The sequence below is a fragment of the Myotis nattereri genome (genome assembly GCF_964212035.1).
Source record: "Myotis nattereri genome assembly, chromosome: 3".
NCBI lineage: Eukaryota > Metazoa > Chordata > Mammalia > Chiroptera > Vespertilionidae > Myotis > Myotis nattereri.
The window spans coordinates 210,694,813-210,718,681 of NC_138077.1; the positions used below are offsets into that span (position 1 = coordinate 210,694,813).

A 23,869-nucleotide genomic window follows, 5' to 3' on the forward strand; every position below is an offset into this window, starting at 1 on the left:
GTCTGGAGTTGATGGGCCACGTCTGGGCAGAAGCTCATTAATATGCAAATAAGTCCAGGAGCCCAGGGGCCCCCCGAGGCCAGGACGCAGGGGGCAGGCCCGATGGTTGTCCTGCTTCGAGCATTTGCCCAGGGCAGTGGGCAAGGGGACTGGTCCTTGGCGCCCTGGCTCGCCTTCCCCAGCTCTCCGTCCTCCCTCGCTCCCCTTGGCCCCTGGGTCAGCCCACTTCTGCTCGCCCTTTCCCCGGGGCTTACCCATCTGTGCCCACTCACTGCATACTTTCCGACCTTGGGCTTCCCTATGCCCTTCTCATTGTTTGCCAACAATCCTCCCTCTCCCCAGATGGAAAGTTTTCTGGGGGCAGCAGAAGCAAAGCCTGGAGTCATTATCACACACACTCGAAATAACCCAGAAAGCTGCTGGCCCTTATTAGGGCATGAGTCCCGGTGGAAAGCTGAGTGAATGTACAGTTTTTGATAGGCAAATGTGACTGCCGCAAATCACCCTGGTTTCCCCTCTGGCCTGGAATTCTAGGTTTCTGTTGGCTGTTTTGGCAGGTTCGCTGGGCAGGCCCCAGGGACCACCTCCCCTAGACGTTTCTGAGGTTCCCCAGGCTCGTGGGGGAGCCTAGCAGAGCGGCTGGTCGGCAACGTACCACTGGCTTCCCGCTCTCCGTGCTGTAACCCGCCACGGAGTCACGCTCCCCATTGCTGTGTGCTGGTGGCAGGGGTGCCTAGCTCATGGTGATGATGGTGATGGTGGTCATGAGGACAACGATGACTGCCACCGCTTTTTGCACATAGAAAATGTGTAGACACTTTGCTAAGAGCTCTGCACTCACCGTCTCCCCGAATCCTTGACCACAACCCTCTGAGATAGGCACTATCATTGCACACATTTGATAGATAAAGAAACTCAACCTCAGAGAAGCCAGATAACATGCCCATCGGAGCCCATCAGAGATCAGGACTGGCAGCCAGAGCCGAGCTCCTCCCGCCAGGCTGCGGGGCCTCCGGGCAGGGCTGTGGGGACCAGCGGGAGTCGGCTCCCGCTCTGACGGCAGCCGACTGGGGTGTTGGCTGCACGCAGCCGTGGCCCATGGCCTCGAACCTCAGGGGCCTTCCTCTATGGCTCCTTCCCCACAGGGACTCTGCTCTGCCTGCCTCTAAGGGGAAAGCCGGGAGGTCTGGGCAGAAGAAGGCTTTTTGTTCTACGTGAGTCAGTTCAAGTTCTGGCCTGGCTGTTTGGGTGCGTGTGCACCCCCTTCTCTGAGCCTCACTTTCTCCCTGGCACAAGGCAGGCAGTGCCTCCTCCTGCGGGCAGGGGTCTGGGAGTAGTCGGCTCATCTGCGTAGATGCCCAGTCGCAGGCCTGGGATAGTGCAGGCCCAACAGTGCCGCTGGGGAGGCGGCGCTTGGGTCTCCTCCCCTCCCAGCGGGTCAGGACCCTGGAAGGGTCGCCGGGGCTGGGCACAGAGGTGATGTTTCCTAAAGCGCCTGGCAGCTTTGCCCCAGCTGGTTTCATTCCCGCCTCAGTCCGTTCCTCAGTGACTCCGGCGGCATGTGCTCCTGGCAGGGCAGGTGGCGGGCCTGGTGGCCCTCCAATTTGGGGTTCTTGGAGAAGGGGCCTGGGGTGCCCTCCTTGGGGAGCAGATGGGCAGGCTGGGTGTTTTATGGAGTCTGGGGGAGCCCTGCGGCAGCTGTCTCTGTTAAATGCCAAGAAGCCAAGTGGGTTTAATATGATTGTAGCTGCTGCTTTGATAAATCAAAATAATTAAAAATAATAAATTTGATTCCTCAACCAACAGGCTGTGTGTGGGCGCGGGGCCCGGGCTGCGAGCTAAGGCTGGGGAGGCGGAGAGGGCACTGGGACACGGGAGGCCCTGTCTTTGTGGCACCCTACACGGGGAGGTAGGTGGCCTAGGGGTAAACACTGCAATCAAATTAGGGGAAGAGTCTCTGTCACTCCGCGGAGCCCTTGGCCAGCCTGAGCCAAACTCGGTTTCCTCATCTGTCAGAGGGGGTGAGAGCTCTGCCCACCTCACAGGGCCGTGCGAGGAACCAGGACGGGGCCGAGCCCACGATCAAGCTTGCTGTGCACCCTGGTCAGCCTCTCGGGCCCGTCCTTGCCACCCCCTTGGGTACTGCTGCGGCCGAGGCGACCAGACGCGTCCACGGCAACCGCGCGGCCTACCGGGGACTCTTCCTCCAGCTGCCGGCTGTTGTCCTCGCAGGACTGTTCTGTTTATAAGGACATCCCCTGCTGCAGGACGTGTCTATTGATAGCTCTCTTCTGGTTCCAGAGCTGGGGCAGGAAGTACATGCTGCTCCCTGTGGACCTGAGTCCCTGGTCAGGGTGCCAGCAGCAGGAGTGGGTGGGAGGTGCAGAGGGCAGCCGGCCTCTGCCCTCCGCCCTCGCCCCCTGCACACCCGCCCGCGGCAGCCGTATTTGGAGTCTGATCCAGAGGAGCCTGAGTAGGTGGAAATCTGAACTGAGTGGAGGGAGCAGGGGCTGGTGGGGAGGGAGGAACCGGGCGTCTGTCTCTTTAAATGCACTTTGTGTCAGAGTGATAAGGAATTTGATGGCTTTATCAGAAATACCAAAGCTTTATTTAGCAGGGTGAGGCTCACACCACTCAGCTCCACACAATCTGCTGATAAATTGCAAAAAAGAAAAAAAACCAACATCTCACCAACACCCAGCACAGCAAGGGAGGAAAGGTGAGGCAGAGGGGAGGGCAGAGGAGCCCAGCTGGACGTTTTGGGGGATCTTGGAGCTATAGGAGGCAGGAGTGGGGGCTGGGTGTGGTGGGAACTGCCGGGCTTTCTCCAAAGTGCTAACCGGCAGGCGATTCTTCCATTCCCCAGGAGGCCTCCAGTCCCGGCACCAGCCCACCCATGACCTAGGCCCGTGGTCGGCAAACTGCGGCTCGCGAGCCACATGCGGCTCTTTGGCCCCTTGAGTGTGGCTCTTCCTAAGCCTTAGGAGTACCCTAATTAAGTTAATAACAATGTACCTTCCTATATAGTTTAAGTTTAAAAAATTTGGCTCTCAAAAGAAATTTCCATCGTTGTACTGTTGATATTTGGCTCTGTTGACTAACGAGTTTGCCGACCACTGCCCTAGGTGAATCCTTCAGGCCACCTGGGCTGTCTGTGCGGGGACGGCAGGGCCAGTGTGGGATCGGGGTGTCTGGCAGGATGCAGGAGAGCCTGTTAGGCAGTGGGGAGTTGCCCATTATTACAACTCTGAGAAAGGGGGTCCCGTGTCCTTACAACATGGCGGAGGAAGCTGGGAGGGGAGGGAAGCTGGGAACGTGCAGGCCAGGACTCCGTGCCCGGGGTGAGGGCTCCGCCCCGGTCACAGGGGGAAGCCAGGAGAGCGGTGGCATGGCCCTGCCTACCTGTGGCATTCCAGGACTTTCCGGCTCCCTGCCAGTTGGGCGGCTCTTGGGGACCCCCCCCCCCCCGTCACACACACACCTAACCTGTCCACTCTAGATCTCTTGTGCCTTCTGGAAGGCCAGCAAAAGGACACAGCGATGTTTCCATCTCTGTTTCTCCCTCCTTGAGCCTTCCCTTTGAGCCCCCCCCCACCCCCCACCCCCGTGCCTTCCTGCCCTGCTTTCTCCCGGGGTCCTGCCCCCTCCTCTGGTTTTCTGGTCGGCGCCCAGGCTCACACGCAGCCACTCTTGGTGTCCTCTTGACCGTCCATACCCCCCACCCCACCCCTTCCGTGATTCTTTTGATGTGAGCAAACCAGATATCACCCACGCTTCTGAGCTGTAAAGGTGTCGCCTCTTCCGACCGGCTTGTGCATCTAACTTCCCCTGGAAACTGAGGCAGGTCTCCGCGCCCTGGGTCCGTGTAGAAAGGGAGGGGGTTGGGGGCTAGGGGTGGTGGAGAAAGAGGCCTCCCTGCTTCTCCGGCATCCTGGGGGCGCTCCTCGGCCTGGCTGCACAGGGCCCTTCCCCCGGCCGTGCTGTCCAGCTCCTGGGCTCCTCCTCCGTCCTAATGGCCATCGTGTGGGAAAGCCCAGGCTTTGCGGTCCTCACCATGGGCCCTGCCCATTCCAGGTTCAGGCTGCTTCTGTGTCCCCCACCCGTGCTCTTCCCGGGGCCTTGAAGGGCTGGCTGGGAAGGGGAGGTCTCTGCCTGCATGTGCGTCCCCAAACATGGCCGGGGGGCCAAGGCTTTCCAGGGCCCACGAGCTGACCCCTCAGACAGGATGGAGGCTAAGGGATGCTTCAGGGGCAGTGACGGGGACCCAGAGTCAGACTGACCGAAGGCAAGGGGACGCGGAGTTTGCGAACAGCTCGGAGCACCTCCCCCTGGAGCCGAGGAGGGGCTGTCTGCGTGCCCCCGCGAGGCAGTGAGCCCGAGGGAGGCCAGGCCAAGGCGAGGCCAGCAGGCAGGGGCTGGCTGCAGGCCGGTCTCACAGCAAGGCCTCTACCCTGGATAGTGGAACAACAGGATTAGTGCAGCTGCTTAGAGAGGGGAAACGCTGGGCGGAGAAACAGGGGAGCTTGGGGGTGGCGGGGGGGGGGCGGGGGGGCGGCGCTGAGCTGGCCCGGGAAGGGCAGAGGGTGGAGGAAGCTGCGGAAGGGCTGCGGCGGGGAGACAGACAGGAGGAGTAAGTGGAAGTGACAGGGTCAGACCAGACCTTTGTCCTGCAGCCTGATTAGAGAAGCCTGCCCTGGATTTCTGAAACTTTGGGATGTTGTCCGACAAACTGGAGCTTAATTCTGCCAGAGCGCCGGGGAGATTAGAATTGACATCCTGGGAGCACATTCCTGGCTGGGCAGGAATCCAGACCCCGCTGGGAAAAACCTGTGAGAGCACGGCCGGCCCAGCGGTGGTGGCAGGGGTGGCTGCCGGCCCCGGCCCCGTGGCCACTGCAGCCTGTGGGTGGAGCCGGGCGCCTTCGAGGGCCGGGCTGTGGCACTGAAGGCTCGGCCGAGCGGAAAGAACAGACGCGGCGGAACCGCTTGGAGTGTAGATCCTGCTTCGGTGCCGTTTCTTAGCCGTGCGGCCTTGGGAGGAGAGCTGACGTTGCCCGAACCTCAGTTTCCGCATCTGTAAAATGGGACAGGTCTGCCTTCTGGACCAGCTGAACTCCCTTTCCTTTGGAGTTAGAGGCGTAACCCGGGGAGGCCGAGAGGAACGGGTTGGACTTTTCTTCACTCTCAGCCGCAGCAGCCCCAGGGCCTGCCGGAACCAGGACTTTTCCTTCGCTGAGCTCCCAAATTGGGTGGATGCCACCCCAAAAGAATGCCCCAGCCCAGCGCAGGCGTGTGAAAGCTCCTGCCACTGCACCCTGGGGGTCCTTTCCAGAAGCTAGGCCTTCTCAGCCGTGAGTCGCCCACGGGACCCCTTAGGGATGGCCGCTCCCTCTCTGAGAGCTCCCAGGAGTCCCTGCTCCCACTAAGTGAGCCCGGAGAAGCGCCGTGGGCCTGCCCCCAGGAGCTCCCTGTCCACACGGCTGCCCTCGGACCAAGAGATGGGGTGGGAGGGCCCGAGTGAGGGCCACGCACCGTAGCCCCACACCAGGCTGTTTCCAGAAGAAAGAGGGCCCCTCCCCACTTCCCCCCTGATTCTAATGACTTTTAAATATTGGTAAATATTTTGGCTATGGCAGGCTCTCATGGCAGAGAGCAAAGCTGCGTGAGTGCAGGACCTACAAATTATTTATTAAAGATCTGAGATGCAGTGCAATTACGTGGAAAGAACCCCAAAAATTAAATAAATAAGTAACAAAATAAATAAATAAGTGCTGCGCTGGCCTCTCGAAGGCTCGGGGAGCGGCGTACATGATTGCCGCCTTGATGAAATCCCCCCAGATGTAATGAGCTGATTTTCTGCTGTTAATATTGCATCTGCTGATGAAGGATTCGTTAGGATAATGGAACGAAGCTAAAATATAAATGACTCCCTGTCAAGAAGCAGCTTTTGTTTGTTGATCTCCTGACAGTTCCGGGGCCAAGGCAAGGGTTTCTGTGTGCGCAGCATTCGGGAGCAGGCGGGAGGGTGGGGTGGGGGGTGGGGGGCTGCCCCAAAGGCCTGGCTCTGGGTATCCCAGGCTTCCCCTGCAAGGTGGAACTCCCGACCTTGGGGAGCCCCGAGCCCTGCGGGTGGGGAAGTCATGCCCTCAGACCCTCCTTCTCCATCCGGAGGGCAGCTCGTTGCACCGAGACGTTGAGCGGCAGCAACAGTTACCTGGGAGCCTGGGAGAGCGATGGGTGGGCTGGGCCGTGTGTGTTGGGACCCACATGTGAGAGGAGACCTGTGTGTGTGTGTGTGTGTGTGTGTGTGTGTGTGTGCGTGTGCAGGGGACCCATAGCCCTGGGCATACGGAACGGTAGGCACTTGAGTGATGTGTGCTAAGGGGAGGCCATCGCTGGAGCCATCCTAGTCTTCCCAGTGCCCCCCCCCCCCCAAGGTCTTGCGAGGCTTGGGCATACGTCGGGCAGTAGTTCCCGCCGTCATGGAGGACAGGGGGGCAAGAGGATCCACTGGAGATGGTGGATTGGCCTTCCTGCCCCCTTGCCTGGCCCTTCTAACACCTGTTCTGGCTGCCACGTGGGAAGAAGGGGTACCATTGTCGCCATTTGAAAGTGCACCGTTCAGTGGCATTACGTACCATGTTGCGCAACCACCACCCGTATCCAGGTGGAGAACTTTTTCATCAGCCCAAACAGAAACTCTCTTCCCATGAGCAGTCACTCCCGGCCCCCCCCCCCCCCCCAGCCCCTGACAGCTACTCGCATGCGTTCTGTCTCTGGGATTTGCGTGTTCTGGACGTTTCGTAGACATGGAACCACACAACACGTGCTCTGTGTGTCTAGCTTCTCTCACTGCGCATGAACGTTTTCAAGTCCACCCTCTTTGTAGCATATATGAGAAGGGCATTGTTTTTGTTGTTAATCCTCATCCGGGATATTTTTCCCATTGATTTTCAGAGACAGTAGAAGGGAAGGAAGGAGAGGGGTGGAGAAAGAGGGAGGGGGAGAGAGAGAGAGAGAGAGAGAGAGAGAGAGAGAGAGAGAGAGAGACATCGATATGAGAGAAACACATGAATTGGTTGCCTCCTGCAGGCACCCCGATGGGAAAGGGGTGGGTGCCTAACCCAGGTAAGTGCCCTTAACTGGGAATCGAACCTGTGACCCTTCAGTGTGAGGGCTGATGCTCTAACCACTGCGAACACTGGCCAGGGCAGAGAATTTCATTCTTTTTATGGCTGAATAATATTCCCTTGGGTGGGTATGTTGCGTCCTGTTTATCCAGTCCCCTGTCGAAGGGCAGACATTTGGGTCGTGTCCACCTTCTGGCTGTTGTGACGAGAGCTGCTATGAACATTATCAAGTGTTTGTTCGCCTGCCTGCTTTCCATTCTCTTGGGTTTAACCCTAGGAGTGGGCTTGCTGGCTCTCTCCCTGGCGTCTCAACGGCAGGCACCCCGGGAGCAAAAGCAGGCGGCCTTTACTGAGCATCTGCTATGTGCCAGAGCACAGAACTGAGCGTTGTTTCCGTGACAACCCGAGAGCGGCGGCTCGGGGGGCTTCTTTGGCGTACCCCCGTTCCCCGGGTCTAGGACAGTATCGCGCATAAAGCAGGTGCTCGAGAAAGAGGTACCGAATGAGCTACCTTTGAGACAGGGACCCTGGTATCCCCATTTTCCAGTCGAAGAAGCTGAGGCCAAGAGACGTGAAGCAGCCTGCCCCCCCCCACCCCCCCGGTCACGTGGCAGTGGCAGAGGCAGGCTTCAAACCCGGGGCCCCCCCACTCTGCCTGTGTCTGTATGCCGTACGTTTTACCCTCCTCGCGCCTAGCGCCATGTCATGCGTGCAGTATGTGCTCAGTCGCTACCTGCCGATCCCCGTGGAACAGGGTCGGGGAGAGACGGAGGCTCTGTGTACCTGGCCGAGCGCTGGGGCAAGGCCCGGGGCCCTGTCGTCTTTGTGTGCGTCTGTCTGCAGAAGGCACCTGTCTGTCCAGCCAGGCACTGCCTCACCCGATTGAGCCCTGAGCTGGCAAAGGCCGGATTGGATGCTGCCGAGCACCCCTCCCAGCACCCGGGAGAAACCTTCTTGCTGACTCCTTGGCCAGAACCACGCCTCACCTTGACTTCCAGGCCCTTAGGCGGAGGGGAACAAACTTGCCCACCGATCTGGACCTGTCTTCTGGGGAGAGGACGGGTCCTGCCGGGGAGAGCTGAGTCGCCTCTCCTTCTGGGACACAAGGAGTTCCTCCTCCCGCGGGGTGTCAGGAGGGTGGGGAGACTGGCTCTTCCCCCTGGAGGGAGCCCTGAGGGAGTATGGCAGGGTCCCATCCCGTCCAAGTCAGGCCAGGTCTGTCTCGGTGTCTGAGATGGGAAGAGAGAGGGCTAGGCCTGGGACCGCGCTGGCGGGAGGCTGAGATGGGGAGGGAGGAGAGCGAGAGGCCCGAGACTGGCATTGAGCCGTGCAGGACAGGAGGGTATGGGGGGGGGGGTCAGCCCAGCACCTCCCAGCTTATTTACTTATTCATTTAAAACTGTCCTCTGAGCCAGGGCTTCTGAGAACAGGGTGGGAAAACCCCTTTCCTGTCCCCAAACTACTGGAGCCTCCCTCGTGACCCTGGGCAGATTTCTCAGGATTCTGGCCAAATTCCAGAGCCAGTCCAGAGACCTGCTGACCCCTGGTGCTGGCGGCCACCCCCACCTGCCACCTGCCTGCCTTGGGGTGCTGCTCCTCTCCCCAGGCTGGGCAGCCAACCCACCCTGGCTGCTGCCTCATCTGGACCCGGACCCGGACCCGGCACCTGCTGGAGTGCGCGGGGCCCTCTGCCCTCCTCGTCCCGATCACCGCTGAGTAAAGTCCCGGCTCCCGGTGACCTGTCTGTTCTGCCGGTTATGCGGCGGCTGTCCCCCTGGCACGCACCCCCTGGCTGTCATCGCCGGGGTAACTGCTCAGCCTCTCTGACTCTGGCCTTTCTCCCCTGGTCGCATTTCCATTCTCTCTGTCTTTCTCCCCCCCTATGTCCTCCCCCCTTCTCCCTCCCTCTCTCTCTCTCTCTCATTCTCCCTCTCTTTTTTTCACTCTTTTAACATGGTTTTCCTAAAAAGTTTTTTAATCAATCAAATTTGAGGCAGAAAATAGGTTTTGTCACGCCTGGTCCCGGGGTGGTGAGGCTCTCACTCAGGTCCCTGACAGCCCTCCGTGCAGGAAGGGGGCCAAACAGAATATTTCTGGGGGAAGTGCCCGTTTCCATGACACTCCCCTTGTTGTCTGTGCGCCCCCCTCCCCAAGCTGCCGGCTGACATGGCCTCAGCGCTGTGAAAGGCCGGCCTGGGAGAGGGTGTGTGTGAGGCGGGGGAAGGGGCAGGAGACAGCGCTGGGGGGTAGATGGCGGCCCGCAGCTGCCCCGAGCCTCCATGGCCTGAGAGGGCTGGGAGCAGGTCGGGCGCAGGGACCAGGAGCCTGGCCTGCTGCTGCATAATCAGCTGAGCCTCATGCATATGGAGCCTGGGAGCCGGGGGCAGCTCTCAGAGGCCACGTCCTGGGATGTCGGTGGCTCCACAGCGGGCACTGCAGATGGATGAGGCCTCTTCGGGTCTTGGTACGCCGGTCCCAGCAGCTTCTTCACCCTCCCTCGCCCTCTCCCCACCTCTCCCGGCCTTCTTCTGCCCCTGGCCCATGGCAGCCCCCTCTCCACCATCCCTGCCTTCCTTCCCGCCCTCCCTCCGCTCCAGCACCCCTTGTGCAGCGTGAGCCTCGCGTCCCTCCCAGATCCCAGGCCCATGACCCCCTGACAGCTCCCTGGGTCTTCCTGGGTCTTCCTGGGTCTCCCTGGGTCTTCCTGGGTCTTCCCTCTCCATCCCACTTTCCCGCTTCCTCTTCCCATCTCCATCTTTCACCCTCTCTGCTCTCTTCTTGCTCTTTTATAATTAATGATTAGTTTTAATTGGTTTGCTTAGGCAGCCTAACAGCAAATTAACAGAAGCCAGCCCAGGGCTTCCAGGCTCAAGTGAGAGACCACTGTGCTTCAGGCCTGGCCAGGGGAAGGCCTGGGCAAGGCTGACCGGTGGGCTCTGCCTGGGCCGGTGGGCTGCCTGGGCGGGCTCTCAGAGGGAGGGTCAGGCCACACCTGGACAGGTGCAGCGGCCAATGGGAAAAAGGCAACAGGATCTTTCCACTCAGCTGGGCTCACGTTAGTCAAGGTCCCCTGTGTTCTTATTCTCCGCCCTTCCATGTTCTTGTTCGTGTGCAAGGCCCTGAGCACATCCTCAGAGACTAGGGTCAGGGAGAGGGAGGGCGGTCCTGCTTTAGGCTTTGGTTTTGATCCCTCCGTCCTCACTCTTGCCATGAGCAGAGGGGTCAGCAGCTTGACACCTCGGGGGTGAACATTCTGCTTTTTCACGTGGACAGAAGGGAGCCGTCACAGGCTGTTGTTAGCTCAGCTGCCCGCCCGCCGTCAGCCACCACGGCCTGGGTGCTCTGGGGCCCGGTTCTGGTTCTGGTTTGCTGGGTGCCTCTACAGAGAACTCAACCTCTTGGTCCTCAGTGTTCTGGTCAGAGTACTTAGGATAAAGAACATTGGGTGGGTGGATGGATGGATGGATGGATGGATGGATGGATGGATGGGTAGATGGATGGATGGGTGGATGGATGGATGGGTGGATGGATGGATGGGTGGATGGATGGATGGATGGATGGGTAGATGGATGGATGGGTGGATGGATGGATGGATGGATAGGTGCATGGATGGATGGGTGCATGGATGGATGGGTGGATGGATGGATGGGTGGATGGATGGATGGATGGATGGATGGATGGATGGGTGGATAGGTGAATGGATGGATAGGTGGATGGATGGATAGGTGGATGGATGGATGGGTGGTGGATGGATAGGTGGATGGATGGATGGGTGGATGGATGGATGGGTGGATGGATGGATGGATGGATGGGTGGATAGGTGAATGGATGGATAGGTGGATGGATGGATAGGTGGATGGATGGATGGGTGGTGGATGGATAGGTGGATGGATGGATGGGTGGATGGATGGATGGGTGGATACATGGATGGATGGGTGGATGGGTGAATGGATGGATAGGTAGATGGATGGATAGGTGGATGGATGGATGGGTGGTGGATGGATGGATGGATGGATAGGTCCATGGATGGATGGGTAGATGGATGGATAGGTGGATGGATGGATAGGTGGATAGATGGATGGGTGGTGGATGGATGGATGGATGGATGGATGGATGGATAGGTGCATGGATGGATGGGTGGATGGGTGAATGAATGGATAGGTGGATGGATGGATAGGTGGATAGATGGATGGGTGGTGGATGGATGGATGGATAGGTCCATGGATGGATGGGTGGATGGATGGATAGGTGGATGGATGGATGGGTGAATGGATGGGTGGGTGGGTGGATGGATGGATAGGTACATGGATGGATAGGTGCATGGATGGATGGGTGGATGGATGGGTGGGGCAGGTGGGCAGCTGGCAGAGAATGGATACATTGGTCATGATTCCTGTTACTTCTCTTCTTAGCCAGTAAGGTGTGCTTAAACTCAACCTTCCTACGTGTAGGGGCACCCGCTCTCCTGTGCTTTCCTGCTCTGTACATCTCCCCTGGCCTTGCAGAATCCCTCCTTCACTACGGCAGCTTTTTGATTCTCAGTCAGTCACTCACGCAGGCCAGAACCAGACATCAGGGACAGCGAGAGGCAGAGAGATGGAAAACACCAGGCAAGACTACAGAGATGAAGTTGAACTTCTCAGGTCCCCACTGGGGTTCCAGAATCCACCCGGCGTCCCAGATCCCACCCAGATACGACCTCTCTGCTCCCATCAGCCGGGCCACCTGCCCCAGGGGCGGGTGAGGGACAGAGCCCCAGCTCACCTCCTGGTCCCCACCAGTAAACATCGCTGCCCCTCCCTGTCCCTCCTCCACCCTGACCAACTCCTGGAAAGTTTCCTCCCTGATGGCTCTGTGCGATCAGATCTGCAAGTTGCTCTCTAAGCTTCTTGTCACATTTTGACTTAATGAAGTGCAACTGCTGAGGGATTTGGGTTCAGCGCTCCGGTCTCCCGCGCTCCCTTGTTGTCAGAAAACAGGGTTGGTTGGGGACGGCAACACTGCGCTGCAAGTCGTTATCATTCCGGTCAGTCTGTTTAACACAAAATTAAACAAAGAACTAATTAGTGCCTCATGAATTAATAAATGCACAGTTGCCGGGGAGGCTGGGAGGGGAGAAAAAGGTGGTGGAAGGGAGATACTGGAGTTGTAGAGTTGGGGGGCTTTGGGGGTCCAAGGGAGGCTAGCCAGGGCGCCTTGAGAGATCTCAGGCAGGCGCATATGGGATGGACAGGACGGAGATGCCGCCCTGCCCGGTCCCTGGCTGGCCGGCCGGCCGGGATGGGAGCTCCGACAGCCAGGCCTGCCCAGCACCTCTCAGTGGAGTCACAGGGGCTCCAGCCCTCGCCCCACCCCATGGCCCTGCCCTGCTTGGCGTCCACTTCCTCTATCTCCTCTCCTGCTTCTTCCCTTTTCCACGCTTCCCGCCTCTGGCCCCCTTTCCGCCTTGGCATGGCTCCCCTTTCCTCCCTGCTGCCCCCTATCTGGGTTGGCACAGCTCTCCGCAGACCCCAGCTTCTCACCATCTGGATCAGATGGGCGGGTCTCAGAGGCCCACGGGGCAAACCCTCCCAACTGCTCGATGCCCAGCAGAGCCCTGTGTCCAGCAGGGCGGGCTCTGCCCTGGTGGGCACCTCTGCCCAGGCAGCCCAGCAAAGGCAGCAAAAGCTGGCGAGGGACCCAGCCCTCCTCAGGAGGACGTGTCAAGTACAATTAATATTATCTGTCTAAATATGTCCTGAGAAGGGCGGGCGGTGGGCAGCAGGACCGGGTGACAGTCCCCAGCCCTGGGCAAGGTCACCTCACCTCTCTCAATCCCCCAATCTGATTTGGGGATTACGCAGCCTAAGGAAATTGGTGTTATTCCTCTTGCATCATTGATAAGCCACACATGAAGGAGTGGGGAGGAAACACACAATAAAGAGAAAACGCTTTCCTGACGTGGGTAGAGTTCTGAGGCCCAGGAGTGGGGGGGGCGGGGATGGGGGGTGGCAGAGCCCGGCTCAGGCAAGGGCAGGGGGCCCAGGTCAGCAGGCAGAGGGTTCCGTGGGTTTTCCACCCACTTGACCCTGGCTCTCCAAACCCCCTGAGGAGCAGGGCCTGTGCCTGGCAAGCGGGCCGAGTAGTGAGTTGACTAAAGACGTACATTCTTGCGCCATTTACCTCCTCTACCGTGGCCCCATTGTGGGTTGTTGTGACTCATGAGTAGGACCCCAGGGAGGAAGGTGCTGTCAGTGCGTGGGCCCCTGGTCCACCCTTGACCCTGTCACCCACTTGCTATGGTGAACAGCTTGGCATCTGTCATTTTTATTTTCAGGGGCCGGGGGGAGAGAGTCCAGGAGTGGGTGCTGCTGGATTCTGTCACTGTCCCCTGGCTTGCAGCTCGCGGGAGCGTCCCCTCCCCCCACCCCCATTGCTGCCTCTGGGTTAGGTGGGGGGTGTCCTGAGGATCGTATTTCCACTGTGATCAGCCCCTGACAAATTCAGTGCCCACTCCGTGAATCTTTGACCCCTTTGGCAGGTCCCAGAGGATCAGCCCTTAGGCCCAGGGTGGCAGGAGCCGTGGGAATAAGGCAGAGTGGCGGGCACGCTGCCTTGAAAGGCTAACAGGGCTCCTCTCTCTCTCCTCAGGATGAAGTGACGCCCCTACTGCAGAAGAGGAGCCTCCAGGACCCGCTACGAGGTAAGGCCTGAGCCCCTCCCGATCCTGTGTCCTTCCCCCGCTGGGGAGTCCTGCCTACTGCGGGTGTCCCCTGGCTGGGGCTGGCCGCGCTGAGCATCCGGTGAGGGCTGGGAAGATGAAGACTCAGCATTGGAGTCGCATTGCCCACTTGGACCTGGTGGGAAAGGTGGCCTCACCCTCAGACTGGCTCCTAGGCTGGCACCGATCTGGGATGCCTGCGATGCAGTCTTTGGGCATCGAGTGTGTTCAAGGCGGCATCTATGGTGCCAGGGCTCGCCTGCCCGAGGTTACCATGCCCAGCTCCCTGCAGCTCCATGTGCCTGCTGTGCTGGCTGCTGCCGCCGCCAGCTCCCCCGGCTCCCCCGCCCCCCTCCCCCCTGAAGCTCTGGTTATAGCCCGGAGCGTGGGGAACCTCGCTGACTTGAAAGCCCTCTCTCCTGGGGGGAGGCTGTGGCCCCCAGTGGCCCCCTCCTTCCTCCGTGAGAGCCTGGCAGGAAGGCCTCAGGCCGAGCCCAGAGCAGGCTGCTGTCTTGCCCTTCCCCAGGCCCAGGGCTCCCCAGGCCCAGGGCTTCACAGGCTGTCTCAGACCCCGAGTGGCTCCAGGAACCTCGGGGGCCACCGGGCCTAGGCCCCAGGCAGCGCTGTGTCAGAGGTGACCGGTGGAACGCCAGTGTTATGTAAATAGCGGGGCCTGCCCGGCAGGCGAGCTGGCTGGCTGCAGCCATCCATCATCCTTGCTCGGCGGGGCGGGGGACAGACACGGCACCGCGCGCCTGGCTCCAAACCTGTTTGTTTTCCCTTTGTCTCCCGCGTTTCTGGCCGGCTGCGGCTGGCTCCGGGTTTTGTCCTGCTGGCACCCCCCCTCCGGAGGACGGGGGGCAGGGAGGAGAGTCGAGAGGCTCCCACCGCGGCATCCCTTTGGGACTTCAAAGGCTCCCCCAGCATTGTCTGTGCCGGCGGGCAGTGGCCCTGAAAACGTGATCAGAGGCGGCCGGTGTAGGGCAGGCCCGGCCCGCGCCCTGCGCTCTCGCTGGGGCCCGTGGATTCCTCCCTTTGCCACCAGCACCACCCTGGTTACAGCGCCGCTCCCCAGGCCTCTCTCCTCGCCTTCCTCTCCCCTGGCGTCCCTGCTGGGCAGCCCAGCCCGCTGCCCCGCTCCGGCCCCCTCTCTGAGCCACAGCCTCACACCTTCCTCCTGGCATCGAGCCGCCCAGAATGTTGGGAGCTGCAAGTCGCCACCCTGCGTATCACCCGGGAGGATCTGAGGCTCAGCGAAGGGCTGACGGGAGCTGGGACAGATGGTTCCTGGACATCTGCTTCCCACGGCAGCGCTTGCTCTTGTTCCCTTCTTTTTTCTGCATCCTCTGCTGGTAAAGAGAGCCGGACGTTCCCCCGAGGCTTCTGCCCATCCCTTCCTTCCACTTCTTGGCAAAGTGTAGATTGGGCAGTTCTGTCCTCCAGACAGTGGGACGGGGTCTGGCATCCCTGATCCCGAAAGTCAGTCCTGGGTGTGTCCATTCTCTGGAGCAGGACTTGGCAACGTTTAGCCCAGGGGTCCTCAAACTACGGCCCGCGGGCCACATGCAAATACAAATATTGTATTTGTTCCCGTTTTGGTTTTTTACTTCCAAATAAGATATGTGCAGTGTGCATAGGAATTGGTTCATAGTTTTTTTTTTTTAAAACTATAGTCCGGCCCTCCAACGGCCTGAGGGACAGTGAACTGGCCCCCTGTTTAAAAAGTTTGAGGACCCCTGGTTTAGCCCACGGGCCACATGTGGCCCACTGCCTGTTTTTATAAATAAAGTTTTATTGAGACACAGCCACGCCCACTCGTTTTCGTATTGGCTGTGGCTGCTTTCACTCTACAGTGGCAGCGCTGGGTAGCTAAACAGAGGACGTTTGCCTGCACAGCCTAAAATATTTACCATCTGGCCCTTCACAGAACGTGTTTGCTAACTCCTGCTCTGGAGGCTCCGGCTCCTGCCTTCTGCTCGCTCTCTGTGTTTTTAGTGGTAATACACAAAACATGAAATTTAACGTCGTAACCACGCTGAAGTGTACAGTTTCCCGGCATTCAGAACGTCCACAATGCTGTGCAACCATCACTCTGCCCCGTGTGTGCCTGTCCCTCTTATCTTTCCAGGGGCCGGGGCGGTGGTCTGAGAGCCCTGTCCTGAGGTTGTTGGCTGCTTGCAGCCCTGACCTGCTCTCTCTCCTCCTCTCCTCAGTCCCACCTAGAAGTCCCCGCTTGCCCTCCCCCCGATAGCCACCCTTCCCTCGGGCTCTTGCTCCCGCATCCCCTGCGCCTCTATCCTTCGCCTTTAGCTGATCCTCAGATCCACCCTGTCCTGGTCCACGAGGTGAGCAGAGCATCTACTTTGCAGGGTTATTGGGACAAGTGAGCGAGTTCATGTCGTCCAAGGTGTCTAGCCTGGGGCCTAGCAAGTGGAGGGGCCCAGGTTCCCTCCTCTCCCTGGGCAGGTGCCACCGAGGCCCCCACCCCTGTCCCAGGACTTCTTGGAGCAGGAGAGGCTCCGGGGGTGACCTTTCTGAGCACAGTTTCTCCATCTGCAAAGGGTCCTGACCACCACGCTCTCCTGTCGCAGGCCTGTTGCAAGTAGGAGCCAGGATGCTGGGGTGCTGGGGTGCTGCTGCTTCTGCTGCTGCTGCGAGGGAAGCAGGAAGCCATGTGGTGGGCACCTGCTCTGTGCAGGGGCAGGGACCAGGCTGCTCTGACACGTTACTGGTGCCGTGAGCTAATGTGGGAGCCAGGTTCCCAGCCCCGGAGGAAAGGCAGGCAGGGGGAGAGGACAGGGCTGGGGAGGAAGGAGGAAAGGAAGCCGCGCAGCAGGCGGAGGTCTGAGACGGAGCTGCCTGCGCCCTGGCACCGCTCACTGGCCGCCTCTCCTGCTGCCGCTGCCGCTGCCTCCCTGTCTGTCGTCCTGGGCTCCAGGCCTTTCCGATGCCTCCAGCCTTCTCTCTGCATCCCACTAGCTTCCCTTCCTCCTCGCCTTCCCACCACCCGTACTACTGCACCCCAATCCACGGTGCTCTCTCCTCCTCTCTCTCTCTCTCTCCTCTCTCTCTCTCTCTCTCTCTCTCTCTCTCTCTCTCTCTCTCTCTCTCTCTCTCTCTCTCTCTCTCTCTCTCTCTCTCTCCTTTTCATCTACTCCGAAGGCTTTACTTTACTTCCTTGTCACCCTAATTGATTGCATTAACCTTTCAGCGTATTGGATTTCCTCGGCATCGTGCAGAGAGCCCTGCACAATATGCTTATAATCTGAGCCATAATGGACAGTTTGCAGTCAACAAGCCCCTTCTCCCATCGCTGCCATCGGTTCCGTGGACGTCTCTCTTGCCCAGGCCACCGTGGCCACTTCCCCCGCCGGCAGGGGTGGGGCAGGGGAACAGGGCTAGAAGGAAGCAGGCACCGCTTAATGCCCCCGTGCATTTCCCTGCCTCTGCCCCCCACCTGCCTCTGTGCCCCCCCGCCCCCCTCTGCTTTTCCAAGCTCCCCTGCCAGTCCTTGCCAGGCCTCTGGTCTCCGCAGTCCTCTCAGCTCAGTACTCTGCTCTGGGGCTCTGCGTAATGCGTGGCTGGCGGCCCAGCTTGGATTTGGGGAGTAAGAGCCCCCTGGCTCCACCAAATGGTTGTCAGAGCAAAGCTTGAGGGGGAAGCGGATGGTGATCAGGAGGTGGAGGAGGGTGGCTGAGAGGCGGAGTCTGACTCTCTGGGCTCACCTGGCCCCTGAGCCAACTGGAGGCCTCTGTGGACCTTCTGGAAGCTGGACCCACTCCTGGACAAGTGTGGGAGCACAGGGGAGACTGAAGGAAGGGGATCTGCTGGAGCCAAGGGAAAGAGGCAAAGACCCTGCTGGGTGGCCGTGGGTGTGGGCAGCCGCTGCCTCTCCCAGTGGGCGAGGGAGCAGGCCCCCATCTCCCACACTCGGCCAGGGCTTGTGATTTGGGTGCTCGGGGAGCAATGTCTCAGGGTCTCTATTTCCCATCTGTCTTGGGAGTAGCTTAGAACAGACCCCCTGCCTCCGTCAAGGGAAGAGAGACGGGATGTAAGCAGCGGAGCAGCAGGCTGGAGAGAGGCCGCGCAGGGTCGCTGGCTCTGCCTGACCGGAGGCTGGCAGGGGGGCGGCAGGAAAGCAAGGGAGCTGGCTTCCCAGCTTGGTCAGAATGAGCTCCCTCCCGTGGTTCCCTGATGGGCACCGGCTTGTCTAGCAGAAGGCGAAGGAGCCAGCCCATGCCAGCTGCCTGGTCCTGGGAACTCAGTGAGTCCTGGCCCGTCAGTCCTGGCTGGGGCTGCCGGCCCTCAGATGCGCGGCCCCGCCGGCCGGCCGCGTCTTCATTCAGGACAGGATGGCTGTCGGGTTGAATACATTAATGTCAGGCCGGAAGGTCCCCTGGCCCTGGTACTTCCTCTCCCGCACTGGTCTCTACCCCCCACACTCGGCCGTCATCTTCTCCTACTGACCAACCCCCACGTCGTCCCCGCCCCCCCCCCCCCCATCACTCCATCACTCCGAAGGGCAAGCTTTGGCAAGAGGAGGCCAGCCTAGGTCCTTCCCATCCTTTCCCAGGGATTTTGGGGGTGGGCAGAGGGCGCAGCAGGGAGAAGACAAGTAGCGAATTAAAGTTTGGTGATTGTCAGTGTCAGGAGAAGCTAAATAACCCTGTAACTGGTATGAAGGTGAATTCACGGTCTGCTGCACATGGAAAATATGAGTGCTGTGAGACGGGAGAGCGGGCGGCGTCTGCCCGCCACGGTGGGCAGCCTCCTCTCCAGGGACCCGGGCAGGGGGGCGGGAGGGGGACCTGCCCTCTCCCATCCCTGCCAGGGAGCAGCCCCCCAGGAGCCCCGAACAAGTATGGGGCAGCTCAGCTGCTTGACAACCTACAGGCTGGGCGCCAGGGACCCAGGGAGACGTTAGTATGCACCAGCAGTATACGTTCACGGACACCAGCCCAGGCCCTAGCCTGCCATCCTCCCAGATCCACGTTAGTCACGAATCACTATTCTCATTGAGTGCCTACTCCGTGCCCTCACGACAGCTCTATGCCGTAAATGCTATTATTATTCCCCGTTTTGTCCCCACTTTCTTAATAACCACTTTATTGAGATATAATTTATGTGCAAGTGTATCATTGACAAGGTTGTGCAACCGTCATCCCTATCTAATTGTAGAATATTGCCCTCCCCCAGGAAGAAACCCTGGCTCAGTAGCAGTCCCTCTCCATTCCCCCGACCCCCAGCCTTAGGCGATCACTCATCCTTACTCCCTCTGATACTGAGAATGTGGAGGCTCAGAGAGGAGCAGTGACTTGATCACGGCTGCACAGCCAGTGAGCGACGGAGCTGGGATTTGAACCGAGGTAGTGGGTCTCCAGAGCCACAGTTCCGTGAGGGCCTGCCCGCCCAACGTCCTGGCTACCCTCCCCCCCAACCCACATGCCATGACGCATGTTTCCAACAGCATGGGCTCAGGCGTGTATGAGCACCATCCGAACACGTAAGCCCAGGTGGCAACAGGCATCTCCCTCCCCAGGTACACGTACGATTCCATACAGAGAAACCTCCCCCCTCTCCCCCCCCAGAAGGACAGCCAGCCTCCCCTTCGCGTCCACAGCCAAGCCCCGGGCACGGAGGGCTGGCACAGGAGCCCGCAGCCAGAGGAGCTGAAGTGGCCAGTGAGACCTGGGTGGTTTCGGAATCTTAAAATGAGAAATCCCCGTATCTCCTGTAGCCGATAATTGTGACTGAAATAAAATGCCAGCGCCACATTCCAGAGCAGGTCCCTGCCCAGGCTGGGGCCACAGGCTGGGCCGTGCCCACAGGGGCAAGGCGACGACTCAGTTCCCTGAATCACACTCTGTCTCTCCTTCCATCTTCCACTCTCTCCTTCGCTTCTGTCTTTTTCCTTCTCACCCTTCTCTTCCCATCTACCTCCTTCTTCTTCACACTCTCACGTTCCCACCCCAAAGCTACAGCAAACAAACAAAAAAGGCTTTAGGCCACACTCTTACACTTAAAAATTTGGGAATTAATGTGAACAGACGGCCTCCGATAAGAGATAAATCCAAGCGCGAGAGACAAAGGAAAGGGAGCCGCGAGAGAATGAGTGTCTGTTGGATTTGGTTTGGGTTTTTTTCCTCCTTCTTCTCTCTCCCTCCAAAGTGGAGGATCCGGCCGGGCCAGTTTGGATATTTATTAAGAAAAAGCCAAAGATAATTAACTTTTTTGTTTTTGTTTTGTTTGCGGGTACCTCCCCTGCTGGCACTCCTGGCTGCCTGGCAAATTAAACCTGCTCCCTGGGTGCTGGGCTGCGGCAACTCTCCTGCCGGCTGCCCCGAAACTGCCGGGCCCATCGGCTGCCCACCCAGCCACCCACCTGGGGTCACTTTATGCCACCATTGATGCCACCTCCCCAGGCTCTTCTGACTTCTAGACAAGCCTTTAGAGCAGGGTAAGTGGTCTGGGGGGGGGGGGGTCGTGGCCATCACCTCCCTAAAGGAAGGTGGGATAAAAGCGTGCACTCCCCGTGGGGCAGGGGGACGTCTCCCGGCCAGTTCTGGGATGTCTGGTGGCTTCCCAGAGAGAATGAGCTAGAAGTGCAGGGGAGAGGCCAGATTTGGACCATGCCAATTTCAGCTCTTCTCCCAGGAGAGTGGTACACTGCCAGGGCCCAGGGCCCTTGGGAACACTGTGGAGAAGATTTGGGGCCATGGAACCATCCATGATATCTGTCCCCCCTGAACACCAGGCTCCGTCCCCGCCCCAGCCCCAGCCCCAGCCATCCAGGGGGTCGGCAGAGTGGTTAGAGAGCTGCCACTTGGGTAAGAAGTTAGTTGCCTCTGGTCTCCTGCCCTGGAACCATGAGAGCCCTGAGGCCAAGCTGTGGCCTGAGCCTGAGCCCAGTCCAAGGGTCAAGGAGGTGGCCATTACAGACCTCCTGGTTAGGGACAGGGTTGAGGGCTTCTCAGGGGTCAGGACCGCCAGTAAGGAAGGCAGGTCCTCTCCAGGGATCAGCCCAGCCCCGAGCTGCACGGGTTTGGAGGTGTGGTTTGCCCCTCTGCTCGATGAATGTGCCTCGGCCCCTCCCCTGACAGGGCCCAATCCCCTGCCCACTGGCTTCCTCCCCAGGTGGGCAAGTAGGTGGGCATCGTGCGAGGTCCCTCCAGTTGGGGAACCTGCTTTGGAGCTGAGCAGGGCGAGGAGGGCATTTTTCAAGGATTTTGCTGGCCCTTTTTTTTTTTTCCTGTGAAATATAAGGATGTGCAATTTTTTTGGTTTCAATTTAGCATTGGAGAATTTTATAATTTAGTAATTAAAATCTCTGATAGGCTTTAGAAATTGCGGCTAATTGAATTTAATGGGAAGATGATTTTCAATTTTATTTGATTACCGGGACCCCTGGCATCGGTATTTATGGGAAAAAAATGGGAAATGTGCTGTGTGGGCTAAGATGGCATAATTGAATTAGGGATAATCGGATTTCTCCGTCATGAATTTCACTATAATTTTCCTATAATTTTCCATTAGATATCTAGTTTACAAATATTCACAAAGAAATGAAGCTCTTTCGGAATGGAGATTGCTGGCTAACAGGATTACGGGGCCAAGCGTGCGGCTGTGCCAGCCCCTATCCCACCATCATGCAATCCCTGGCTCTGCCTCACACTCAGCTCCAGCCTGGCCCCAGCCCCTCGCTCCGCCACCCGCTCCGCTGCTCCCCCTGCCCTTTGCTTCCTTTGGCCCTGTCTCCCCGCTGCCCTGACACCCACCCTTCCGTGGCCCACTGCCTCTGGTGCCCTGGCAGGCTGTCCTGTCCCCGTGCCACGGCGTCCTGTCCACACTTCGCTCGCTCACGGCTCTCCCTGCCACCCTCCCTCCGTCAGCCTGGGAAGCACGCTCACACGCAAGCACGCGGACTCCCTCGCAGGTGCGAACATGCTTGCTCACATGCACACACAGTCTTTGGCCAAGGCTCCTGTGCCCTGGCCCAGTCGCCTCGGAGGGAACCAGTTTATTGGGATCCTGGGGTGGGGTGCAGGAACAAAAGGAGCTTTGTTCAAGTTTATGTGAAAGTTACAAATTCAAAATGAGAGCAGATAAAGCATGAGATACCTGGTGTGTAAACAGGCTGGTGAGTGAGAAGGCCGCAGGCTCGGGAGGGAGGGAGAATGAGTGGGCAAACCGGGGCTGCGAGGGGACGGGAGCCAGCGGCTGAAGCGCGCCGGGGAGCCGGCTGTTTCCGGGGCTCCCGTGAGGGGCCTGGGGTGGGATCGTTGCCCATGTCTCCACTCTTTCTCTCGGAGGTGAGGCGTGTCAGGAGGAGCTGGTGGCTCTGGGCCCAGGGCCTCGAGACCTGGAGGGATTGTGTCATTGGGCTGTTCGTCCCCCAAGTCCCAGGCACAAATGTCCTGACCGTGGCCTGGCCTCAGGGTCTAAGGAGGTGTCAGCACATCAGGATCCTCAAGTTAGAAATGGGCCACAGATGCCAGAGTTCTGGCCTCTCCCGTTCCTACGAGCACACACCCAAAGGGAGAGAGACAGAGATAGAAACCCGGGACCCCTCCATTATGCGGCCTCTGACTCACACCCAAGCCCTCAATGGCTCAGCCTTCTTCTCAGACCTTCTCAAATCAGAACACAAGATGGCCTCGTTTCCTGGGCCTCTCTGGTCTGTCCTGGAGGCCCCTCACCCTGGGGCAGGGCCTCTTAACCCCACAGTCGCTGACTGTGGCCATCGCCTTGGCAGGGCAGAGGCTGTCCGGGCAGCCCCCGCCTCCCTCCACCACTGGCTGCACTTGGCGGTCCCTCTGGCTGGCCCTGCCTGCTTGCCTGCCTTCCAGCTCTCTGAGTTCTGTCCCTTCGGCCATTCCTCTCCAGTCTTGGTCCACCAGAGACCTCAGAAGTTCTCGTGCAGCCAATCCAGTTGGCCTTGCCTCCTGATCACCATCAGCAGAAGCCCCTCAGGTCTTCAAAAGGAGGCAGCAGGCCATGGGTCATATCTGCAGGGAGCTCCCCTTACATGAGATGCCTTCAAATGCACCCAGAAATCATCCATGTGCCCCTGTCTTCAGGCTTCCCTCTGCAGCCATTGCCCACATGGGGAGACGGGCACTCGGGATTGGGGTTTGGGACTGACTCTCTGTTGTTACAGCCCGAAGCTGTAGACCTTGCTTTGGGAAGTCATGGGTGGGTGCACCCCGAGGCGTGTGTGTACCCCAGAGCAGTCCTGGACCCAGAGATGCCCTGTCTGAGGTCCTGCATGGGGAGCAGAAGCTCATGGTCCCCTCTGCCCGGCTGCCCTGTGCCAGCAGTTGTCCCAGCCGCTGGGTCGCGCGTGCCTCGGTTTGTTTAAAGAGCTCCGCTCCTTTATGCAGAGTGTGAGGGACAGAGGACACTCGGTGAAGCTTCTGAGCCTCCACCTACTGTTCCTACGTGGGTCTGGGGTAGGCCTGAAGGGTGGAGGGTTGTGTGACAACCGGGAATGCCAAGAAGGCAGTGAGGTAGGTGAGGGATGCTAACCTCCCTGTGAGGCCATTTGAAACTAAAGAGCAATCCAAGAAAAAAGAAAAATAAGGGAACGTGGGAGAAGGAGTAGATTGTCAACTGACGTCTTTGCCCCGAGGCCTCCGTGGGCCCTTGGCTTTGCAAAACAGAAATACTGCAAACACAGGCCAGCACCCATTTGCTGGGTGCCGCCCAGAGACCAGAGAAAGCCAGGGGTCCTGGCCTATGGAAGGCAGTGTGGCCTCCCCTGAAACAGGAGGGTGGACGCAGCTGGGACAGAGGGAGGGCTGGGGGGCAGTGCCATCCAGGTGTTTCACCAGCTCAGCTGCCTGCTGGCCTGGCTGCCTCCTCCCCTGAGCGCCCCAGGCCCAGTGCGTAACTTGGCCACTAAAGTTTAACTTACCCGGCATAGCAGGGGCGTTTTCGGGCCATGGCAGAGAGACCCACCAGCGTGCCTTCGCAGAGAAAACGAGGAGGGGCAAGGAGTGGACAGAGGCACAAGTGTTAGGACGCTGGCTCCTTGGTTGAGG

At 59.2% G+C, this 23,869-nt stretch overlaps 1 protein-coding gene across 1 annotated transcript in view; it reads left to right on the plus strand.

Moving 5' to 3' along the window:
* The window catches only part of CASZ1 (castor zinc finger 1), a gene marked incomplete at both ends in the record, with an annotated part of 132,724 nt that overhangs the window by 53,913 nt on the left and 54,942 nt on the right, over positions 1-23,869 (plus strand). Inside the window, 1 exon segment of the mRNA XM_081087046.1 lies at positions 13,760-13,811. Within this exon segment, the coding sequence (XP_080943172.1) occupies positions 13,760-13,811 (52 nt within the window).